At 47.6% G+C, this 10,758-nt stretch overlaps 1 protein-coding gene across 6 annotated transcripts; it reads right to left on the reverse strand.

Moving 5' to 3' along the window:
* Positions 1–1,722: 1,722 nt before the first annotated feature.
* CHCHD5 (coiled-coil-helix-coiled-coil-helix domain containing 5) lies at positions 1,723–10,562 on the reverse strand. 6 transcript variants are annotated; one of them, XR_012004389.1, is made up of 6 exons: positions 10,377–10,562; positions 8,811–8,951; positions 8,554–8,719; positions 5,805–5,926; positions 5,206–5,309; positions 1,723–3,831 (listed from the first exon to the last, which is right to left on the reverse strand). XR_012004389.1 is itself a non-coding variant. In XM_072770202.1 (4 exons), coding segments are annotated over exons 1-4 (333 nt in total). In that variant the 5' UTR covers positions 10,379–10,562; the 3' UTR covers positions 5,748–5,902. The 6 variants fall into 6 exon arrangements, 1 of the variants encoding a protein (XP_072626303.1); XR_012004390.1 differs by having other exon boundaries at positions 1,723–3,836; XR_012004392.1 differs by lacking the exon at positions 5,206–5,309.
* Positions 10,563–10,758: the final 196 nt, after the last annotated feature.

Raw genomic sequence — 10,758 nt, forward strand, 5'->3', positions numbered from 1 at the left:
TTCATTATGTAAAATTTGCTTTGATTTGCAGCTCAGCAAGCCCACATCATGCTGACTCCTGGTGTCAATCTGTCCTGGTGTCAATGTGATGCCATCAAACTCACTATCCTCTCAACAAAAGCACGGACCACATAAGAATTAGGATTTTCAGTTTTTCCACTACATAAGGGCATCTTCAAAAACGCAGGCAGTTTAGAAAATTATTACTAGATGGGCAGCCCAGGTGGCCCATGGTTTAGCACCGCCTTCAGCCCAGGGCATGATCCTGGAGACCCGGGATCAAGTCCCACGTCAGGCTCCCTGCGTGGAGCCTGCTTCTCCCTCTGCCTGTGTCTCTGCCTCTCTCTCTCTCTGTGTCTCTCATGAATAAATAAAATCTTTAAAAAAAATATTACTAGAAAAGGAAATAGAGCGAAACTTTTTTTTTTTTAGAGCGAAACTCTTAACTATCATCAGACAGAAAGAAGTATGTAGTTGCTTTTTATTCAATAGAGGTAATTTGCTTTTTAAGTAGTATGATTGGGTTTACATTCTGCTTTTTAATTTTTTTTTTTAATTTATGATAGTCACAGAGAGAGAGAGAGAGGCAGAGACATAGGCAGAGGGAGAAGCAGGCTCCATGCACCGGGAGCTGGATGTGGGATTCGATCCCGGGTCTCCAGGATCGCGCCCTGGGCCAAAGGCAGGCACCAAACCGCTGCACCACCCAGGGATCCCTACATTCTGCTTTTTAAAAGTCTTGCACTTATGTATCTTAAGAACATACATGCTTGCCTGGGCCCGGTTCCCTGGGCCTGGTGCTCTGCTGGGTATAGATGCCTTGGGGTTGTTCTGGTTCTTCATCTTTCTGGTCTGCAATTCCCCCTTTTCCTCACCAATACCTTATACTGCTGGACCACAGTCATGGGTGTTATCCCCAGTGGCTTATCCTGGGAAGTACGAGATTTGCCTATCTGCCCACACTCTGCAACAAAGGTAGTTCCAGGGACGGTGTCCAGATATCTGCCCTTGGGAGCCTCGGGAGGGCAGGTCCCTTCGTCACACAAACCTGTTCATGTCCTTGGCATTTTTGTTGCTTTGTAATACTTTCCAGAGTGACATTCTTTCCTTCTATACAGCTGACCTGACACACCATGCATCCCATAATTTCTGGCCCTCAGAGAAGGAATGGATTTAAACTATTTGGGTCTGACCTTGTCTCACATGTCACCACCTCACTGGTAAATATTTACTGAGTTAAAAAAAAAAAATACTATTGTGACACTCATCAGCTCCCTGGACTCTGAAACCTCTGTATCATCAGGGGCTTTAAAATAAGTTGACAACTTTCAAACCTTAATTCCAGGTATGTTAATTTTATAAAACACAGTCAATCAAAATTGAGGAATTCCACTAGGACCGTGGTTCTCAGCCTTGCCTGCATATTGAAACAGATCTCAAAATCAGTATATAAAGGTGCCTGGGTGGCTCAGTTGGTTAAATGTCTGCCTTCGGCTCAGGTCATGATCCCAGCATCCTGGGATCAAGCCCCACATTGGTTCCCTGATCAGCAGGGCTGTCTGCTTCTCCCTCTCCCTCTGCCTCGGCTCCCTTGCACACACGTGCTACTCTCTCGCGCACTCTCTCAAATAAAATCTTACACACACACACATGCTGCTCTCTCGCGCGAGTACACACACACACTCTCAAATAAATCTTAAAAAATAAAACACACATATATGATTTTTAAAATATTTTATTTATTTATTCATGAGAGACACAGAGAGGCAAAGACATAGGCAGAGGGAGAAGCAGGCTCCGTGCAGGGAGCCTGACGTGGGACTCGATCCCAGGCTTCCAGGATCACACCCTGGGCTGAAGGTGGTGCTAAACCACTGAGCCACCAGGGCTGCCTATGATTTTATTTTTAAATAAGCTCTGTACCCAATGTGGGCCTTGAACTCACATCCCTGAGATTAAGAGTCACATGCTTTATCCATTGAGCCAGCCAGTGCCCTCCCAACTTACTTTCTTTCAGGATTATGCATTTCCTTAGAGAATCTGGCTTCTATTTGTACAGATTCTGCCCAAAAGTTTTTCACAGCATAAAACAGGTGCTTACCCACTGAAGGCAAGTACTGTTTATTATCATACTTATTCTGATTATCTCTATACATCTTTATCAACAAAGTCAGTATATTCAATGGCAGGCACAAATTCTCAGTTCAACCACCAAAGGTGAAACAGAGACTTTTGACTCTGCTTTCTGGTTAACATACCCTACCTCCTCACCTCTGCGCTCAACTGGCATATCCTGCCTCTTCACAATCCTGAGAGTCATCAGCTCACTTGATCACTTCAACATCTGCACACGTCTCTCTACATTGCCACTTGTCTCCTCCCCACACAGTTCTCAGTACTCCCCCAGCCTTCATGCCCACCACCTCTAGTTGGCCTCCTCAGTTGAATATAGCCATCCTTTGTGAAGAGTCAAGCATTTTGAAAGCATTCATGTTATTGCAATACCTCCACCAATGGTACCTGTGACAGGATGCAGTCATGGGAGGCAGCAGTGACAGGCAGCAAAGGTAGCTGAGATGCTGTGGTGGCTGCTGTGGAGGTAGCCAGGACAGGCTGCGGAAATGGTGGCTATGGCCACGGGTCACATTGCAATGAAAAGCCACTGAGTGGCTACCACTGAAGCAGCTGCTCTTTGCTCCACCAAAGCCCACTCTGCCTGTGTATCTGGCAAACAGGAAGCAGCAGGGGATTTAAAATTCCAGCCCCCTAGGTGACCCTGAACAGAATGACTGATGGGGGTTAGTGTATAATTACCCCCACCCCTTGAGGGGGAAATTTATGTTCCCCACTGTTTCCCAGAGTTCCCCAGAGGATTAAGATGTCACCCAGTGATAACTTGCTGGATAATGCAGCCTTGATGTGCTGCTTTCCTTTCCTGTCTCACTTCCCTCTGCCCTACCAGTGCCTTTTGGGGTCATCTCCCAAAGTGTTGCCTCAAAATCTGTTTCTGGGGGAACATAACCTAAGATAGTGCATCATGAACCAAGGATTATGATTCAAGCACAGATGGCACATTAACAAAAGCCAACCCTATGCCAAGCCATAAAGTCTCAACATATTTCTAAAGATTGAAACCATATAAAATGTGTTCCCAATCCAATTGCAATTAGGCAAGATCACTAGAAAAGTCCCCATATGTTCAGAAATTTAAAAATACAGTTTTAAACTTCCAAATAATCTGGGATCAATGGGAAATGTAAAATAGAAAGGCTTGTGGGAAATTTAAGTGCATACATTAGAAAAGAAAGGTGGCTAAAAATCAGTGAGCTAAACCTTCACTTCAAAAAGAGAGAAAACAAAATTAAATCCAAAAAAGATAATTATAAAGAAGATAATTAAGAACAAATAAACAAAGTAAAGAATACCAGCAAGACCAAAAGTAAATTCTGTGAAAAGATTAATAAGTTAATAAACCATCAAGATTAAATAAGAAAAAAAGGAAGAGGGTACAAATAAACAATGTCAGAAATGAGAAAGGGGCTTTCACTACACATTCTGTAGATCTTAAAAAGATTATATGAGGATATTATGAACAAATTTATGGTAATTTGAAATTCAGATCATGTCAAAATTCCTAGATAAATACAATTTACCAAAATAGACACAGGAATAGAAACTATTGAGCTTTTTTTTTTTTTTTTTTTAGATTTATTTATTTTGAGAGAGAGAATGCATGTGTGAGAGGCAGAGGCAGAGGAAGAATTCCAAGTGGACTCCGTGCTGAGCACAGACATGGCACCAGGCTCAATTCCACAACCATGAGATCACGACCTGAGCTGAAACAAAGAGTTGACTGTACCAACTGCACTATCCAGAGGCCCCCAAACTATTAAATTTTTATGGTAGTTTAAATGTGGGCAAAATCCCTTTCAGCCAAATGCCATCGAGAGGTAATCTCCCCACCCCTTTAATCTGGGTTGGCCATGAGACTTGCATTGACCAATAGAATGTGATAAAAATGATGACTTTGAAGTTTCCATTTTTGCTTTCCTTGGGACCACTGGTATACCACCAGATAAGGAAGCTGGTGTAGCCTACTGGAAGAGAGGCCACTTAAGAGATTCTAAAATGTAGTCTTGACCTGTTTTGTTTGTTATACTTTTTTTTTTTTTTTTTTTTTTAATTGAGAGGGGCAGAGGGAGAGGAAGAGAGAGAATCTCAAGCAGAATCCTCAGAGTATGGAGCCTGACATGGGGCCGATCTCATGATCCAAGTCAAAATCCAAAGTTGGGTTCTTAACTGAGCCACCCAGGGACCCCCTTATTACATTTCTTTAATTACACAGAGCAGAATCCCACTCAAGCTTACCTAAGCAAAGTGGGATTGACTGAAAACATACAAAGAAACCTGAGGACTCAATCCACATCCCAAGGAAACCAAAGCTAGGAATAGAAAGCCACTAGGCCCCAAGCAGCCCTTTCAGGGACCCCAAGAACTATCACATCCCTTTTCTCTACCTGGCTTTTCTCTGGTTTGTGCCACATGGCTTCTGATGGCTCCTACAACTATGACTGCAGGACTTCCATCTTAGTTCCCAAGCCAACTGACAACTTTGTCTTAAAGAAGAAATCCCCAGGAGACTCTGTGGCTCATTTTTCCAAGCCAGAGCACAAGCCTTAGGTTTCAAATGGCTACTCCAGTCAGTGCTGGCCAGTCACTTCTAATTTCTAGAAGTCTGGAATCCCCTCCAAGGGGAAGGGACTTGTCTGAATGGTGAATCTGGGTGCAGGCTCTGGGCACACTGAGCTGGGCATTCCCAGATCTCTCACCCATATCTGTGTCTCTCTGCCCTTTGTCCCTCAGGACATGCCCATGCTGGCAAGCCCGTGATCCATCAGCTGGGCCCACAGAGTGTATATGCCCAAGAAGAAACAATCAGAAGCTGCAGCTGCTGAGTGGATCTAGTCCCTGCCCAGATCCACTCAGCACTCTTCTGGGCACTGAACGTTACTTACTTGATTCTCCGCTACTCTCCACTCAGGGCTTCTTTGATGGCAGGGCACGTGACCACACACAAAGAAGACAGTAGTGCTAAACGGTCAATGCCCATGAAAACTGCCCCCATGACAGATGGGAAGCTGGTGATCTATACCCCACTGAGTATAGAGCCCACTGCCCACTGTGATAACTGGCTTGATAATGCACCTTTCATTGGTTGCCTTCTTCTGTCTCACTTCTCCATTCCTCTCCAATATTTCTGGAATCACATTCCAAATATATTATCTGCACTCCATTCTCAGGGTTGGATTCTGGAAGAACACAACCAAGAGAGAACAGAAGTCCAGGACAGCAAACTGTAAGCCACACCCCTCAACGCAGCTGTTGTCAATAATAAAACCAATATTTTCATCCCCATTGCCTAGCGCCTATGTCTATCACACAACTGGCTCAAAACTCAGGAGGAAAAGAAGTGTGGTATTATTGCCCCCTTGCACCTCAAGGAAACACTCAGTATTAAGACTTGGTAAATGGTCAAGTGGAAGGGAGAAAGAGCCTTTTCCCATGTATGTGCAGTAGCAGACAGGAAGCAGCTGTTGGCAGACTTAGCAAGGGAAGAGGGATCGTCTTAACCCTGGGGAGCAGGCCCTTTCTTGGCACACGGAGTGAAGGTGGGGAACAGAGGAGCAAGGTTTCCACCCAGCTGGCTCTCCAGGTCCCCCTCAGTACTGAAGGCAGAAGTCAAAGCCTTATATACAGAGTGTTTATTTATTGTGAGTCCTGCCATCCAGAGAAGCCAGACTCACATCCAGGGCTCTCATGACTCCATCTGCCCACTCTTCAGGGCTGGTGGCATCAAGTGATCAGTCATTCAGGTCCAGTTTTCCTATGGTTCAAAGGGTCCTCAGGAGGTAGGAAGTGGCTTTGTCTGTGGAAAGAACACATTGACATCTACTAGCATCTATTTTGTGCCTGGCCCTGGGGCCACTGCTGGGGAGATTATGTAGACACAGCAGAGACTGCCGTTACCAAGTCCAGAGTCTGGATGGAAGAGGGTATCAGGGGATGACCTTGGCCATCTGTCACGTGAACATGTCTGACACAGTGAACTATCACCAGGAGCAAGGAAGGCACCATTTGCTGTCTTTACGGAGTACCTTCTGTGTGTCTGGCATTGTTACAGGGCAATGGATAAAGGGTACAAGTCACTAACTCTAGGAAGAAAGAAAACAAATAAACAGGTAAAAAGATGTCAACTGGATCAATTCTACAAAGAAAAGTAAATCAGGGTAAAGAGCACAGATGAGTGTGGAATGGGAGGTATAGATAGCACTTCAAATTGTTAGTTATGTGAACGTAAAATGTCTTTATATCACGTCTCATGAGAGGAGACCAGTTGTGTGTTTGCCACTTTGTAGAGAAGAGATTGGAAGAGGCTTGAGTCTCACTGCCTGCAATCAGGGGGAAAGCTGCAGCTGGGCTGCCATCATCTCAGAGGAGGAGGACAGTGAGGAGGGCCAGGTATGGTGGTAACTACCCTCAGTGCACTGAGGAGCTGCGAGCAGGCTGTAAAGGGGAGAGATGTGACCTGAACTCTATTTCCACAAGGTCCTCTGGCTGCCAGGGGAGAGCAGATTTCGGGGGGCAGGATGGCCACAGGAAGACCAGGGAGAGGCTGGCTGCTAAACCAGGGAGGGGACGAGTCCTGAGATGGGAAAGGAAGGTCTTTACTGTTCAGATGCCCAAAAAACTTGAAAGAAAAGACACATGACTAACATATAAGCAATATATAGATAAAGAAACTAATGTGAACAGTATGCAATCATCACTAAATAATTTCTAAGAATTAAAAGTCCTTTCTGCTAGTGTCCGCTCTTAGGGCCTGAACCTTTCACTTATTACTGCCTAATTAAAACAAAATGAGGACTACTGGGCCTAGTAGAAGGGGATCTGCCCCATCTTTAGCCAAGAACTCTGAAACAGGCAATGGGAATGAAGGCGTTAGAAGGCAGTAAGATATCAGCCATGATGGAGGGAGCCCAGAGACCAGGGTGGGGATGAGGATGGGCCAGCATGGGAGGTGTTGGGAGGGAAGCGATATAAGCCAGAATAGCAAGCAGCCAGGTAGCTTAGAAAGGGTGGTCCAAGAAGAAGGAAACAGTTGGATAAAAGCCTGTCAACAGGAGACATGCACCTGAATAAATGCACATTTACTGGGGCTGGAACACAGAGTTTGAGGCAGAAAGTGGGGAGCGGTGGGGCCAGAGTCCACACCACACAGGGTTCTATACACTGTGCTAGATTTTAGATTTGGCCTCATGGAAATGATGAGCTATGGAAAGGTGTTTTGTTTTTTAAAATTTATTTACTCATGAAATATACAGAGAGAGAGAGGCAGAGAACATAGGCAGAGGGAGATGCAGGACTTGATCCCAGGACCCGGGGATCACGAATTGAGCCAAAGGCAGACATTCAACCACTGAGCCACTCACGTGCCCTGATGGAAAGATTTTTAAGTGAAACAGAACATGGGGCCTGGATGGCTCAGTCGGTTAAGCGTCCTAACTCTTGATTTTGGCTCAGGGCATGATTTCAGGGTTGTAAGCTTAGGACCTGTGTTAGTGTGGAGCCTGATCAGGATTCTCTCTCTCCTTTTCTCTCTGCTCCTCTCCCTACTCACATTTTCTTTTTCTCTCAATAAAATAAAGTAAGTGAAGCAGAACATGGTCAGATTTCCTCTTGGGTTCACTCTGGAACTCACAGACAATGGACAGAAAGCCATAATACAGAGCATAGAAGCTCAAATGAGAGAGTATTAAGAGAGGTGTTGCAAGACAGTGACTTTTGCCTTAGGAGTGCACAGTCCAGTGGGGAGGAGGCAGCAAGCATCTAAAGTAGCATTTCTCAACTTTGTTTTAAATTACTGCTCCCCAGGGGGTCTTTTAAGACATTTTCTAAAAACTGCAGCCATCCATGAAATTTTAGTATCATAGTTATACTGCATGCCTATTTATGTACTGTATACATCAAAGAGGATAAGACTGCTTTGCCCCCTCTGCACCACTCACCCAGTATAGCTGAGGGGCAGTGAGAAAGGGAAAAAGAGCAGATAAGGAAGGAGGTGGGTGAGATCAGCCCGGGGAAGAACACAGAGAACCCAGCAAGGACCTGAGATTTTGTTCTCAATGTGAATTGGGAAACTACTGAAGAGTTCTAAGGAAGCAGCATATAATGTGACTAGTTTCCAGTTCCTAAATGGTCTCTCTGGCCACGGTGTGGAGTCAAGTAACAGGGGATTTCGAGAGTCACAGAAAAGGCTGGGGGCAAGAATCCTGTATGTGAACGGGTTGGGGAGGTGTCTTGACTAAAGCAAGGGCTATGGGAAGGGGCAAGAGGTGATCATGTTCTGGATCCCGGATGCTCAGTGCAGGTCTGTGTGTGTGTGGGGGGGGGGGGGATAGGGTGGGGCTGAAGAAAACTCCCAGGTCTTTATTCTGAGCAACTAGAAGGATGAAGGGGGTGAGAATAGATGAGCCCTCCTCCCTCCTGTCTCACCTCCATAGCTGAGGGTGAGCGTGGTGGTTGCACCTGCTCAGCACACTGCAGGAAGCGGCGCACATGCTCTGCACAGTTGCCCACAGCTGCCTCATTCTGTCGAAGACACTCTTCAAAGGCCTCAAAAGGCTCAGCACAAGCCTGGCGGATCTGACGGATGATTGGGCTGTGGAGGTAGGGCATTTCAGGCATTCAGACTTCCACTCCACCCTGCCACCCCCATGCCCCCACACCATCCCATTCTTGCCCCCACTCACTGGGAGGACGTGCATTGAGCAATACTCATCTTAAGGTGGTGACAGTCTCGCTGCCATGACTCAGGCTTGGCCACCACACACTGGCCATATTGCTCCAGCTCTCGGCCACAGTAGCGAGCAGTGATCTCCAGGGCCGCCTGCCTGTGGGACATGGTGGGCTGAGGATGATTCCAGGCAACAGACAAGAAAGGGAGTTCTGATCTGGGTAGGAGGGTGGAATGGGGAACAACACTAGAGATCTTGGGCAGATCTGGGAGTCTGAAAGATCCTGGGATAGGGCCAGGGAGATGGAGGGGAAAGTAAGGCATGAGCCCTGGGGATTGTTTAACAGGCTGGGGGCTTCTCGGAAGATGGTGAAGCTCTCTTCCCAAAAAGGTCTAAGTATTCAAAGACAAGCCTTGGAGCCCTGGAAGAAGCGTCTTGGTGTCCAGGCATCCCTCAACAGGGCCTAAGAAGTAATATTTTGAGTCCTGGGAGAAAACCTGGAAGCCCTCAAGGGGTTTGGAGTCCTAAAAACAGGTTTAGAAATCCAAGTGATGGGCAGCCCGGGTGGCTCGGAGGTTTGGTGCTGCCTTCCACCCAGGGCCTGATCCTGGAGACCCGGGATTGAGTCCCACATCGGGCTCCCTGCATGGAGCCTGCTTCCCCCTCTGCCTGTGTCTCTGCCTCTCTCTCTCTCTCTCTCTGTGTGTCTCTCATGGATGGATGGATGGATGAATGAATAAATAAATAAATAAAATCTTAAAAAAAAGAAATAAATCCAAGTGATAAATAAATAAATAAATAAATAAAATCTTAAAAAAAAGAAATAAATCCAAGTGATAAATAAATAAATAAATAAATAAAATCTTAAAAAAAAAAAAAAGAAAAGAAAGAAAGAAATCCAAGTGATAAGAGCTTGGGTCCTGGGGAAGGGTCTCTTGACCTGAGGCTTAAGGATTAGGCCTGAGAACAGGAGTACTGGAAGTGAGGCTTGAAGCCCTGGCGTGGGCTTGGGGGTCCTGGGGTGGGTCTCAGAGTCCTCGGGACCTGATGTGGAAGCCGTGGGTGAGGTTGGGGCTCTGAGACAGCTTTGGAGGATCCTACAAATAAGCTCTTGGGAACAAGATCTGGAGATCTAGACCGGGACCAGTGGTCTAGGAACCAGTCTGTGGGCGCCACAGGTGAGGTCTGGGATACTGCCCAGATCCAAAGGTTCAAAAGGTATGGTTAGGGGACCTAGGGGGATGAACCCGGAGCTGAAAGAACGAGTCTGAATACAGAGGTCCTGCGACAATTCTGGAGTCCCAAGGTTGCCAGCGGACGGGCAGTGCCTGGGGTCCTGGGGACCGGGGCCCGGCGGATGTGAAGCGTGGACCTGAGGGGGCGGGGTCTAAGGGTTCAGGGGGCGGGGCCTAGACACGCGGAGGGCCGAGACTTGTCATGGACTGCGCTGAATCCTAAGGGTCGGATCTCCGAGGAACAAAGAAGCCAATCCTTCCTCCCGGAGTGCTGGCCTAGGTCCGGGTCACTGGGGAAGAGAGGGAGAGCGGCGGCAGGTCCGGGGTAGGCGCTCCCGCTACTCACATCTCGAGGCCGATGCCCGTAGGAACTCAGTCAGGGGGGAGCGCCCCGCCTTTTCCGGTACAGGGTGTCATGGCGGCGCCCAGCTCGGCCGTCCTCGCCTCGTTTTCTTTTCCGGTCGCAGAACCGGCAAGCAGCCCATTCCCTTTAGGCCCCACCTGTCATGGCGGCGCCCTGTCTCTCCTTCCGGCCCCGCCTCTATTGGCGGCGCCTGCGCAGTCCGCGGCCCCCTCCCCTCCCGCCCGCCCGCCCGCCCGCCCGCCGGCAGTCGGCTAGTCGCTGCAGCCCTTCCTACTTCCGGCTTGCGGAGGCCGCGCGGGAATGCGCCGGAAATGCGGGACGCCTTCTGCTGCGTGCGCTCCTAGCCACGCCCCCCGCCGGAGCA

This window comes from Canis lupus, chromosome 12, assembly GCF_048164855.1.
Source record: "Canis lupus baileyi chromosome 12, mCanLup2.hap1, whole genome shotgun sequence".
Classification (NCBI taxonomy): domain Eukaryota; kingdom Metazoa; phylum Chordata; class Mammalia; order Carnivora; family Canidae; genus Canis; species Canis lupus.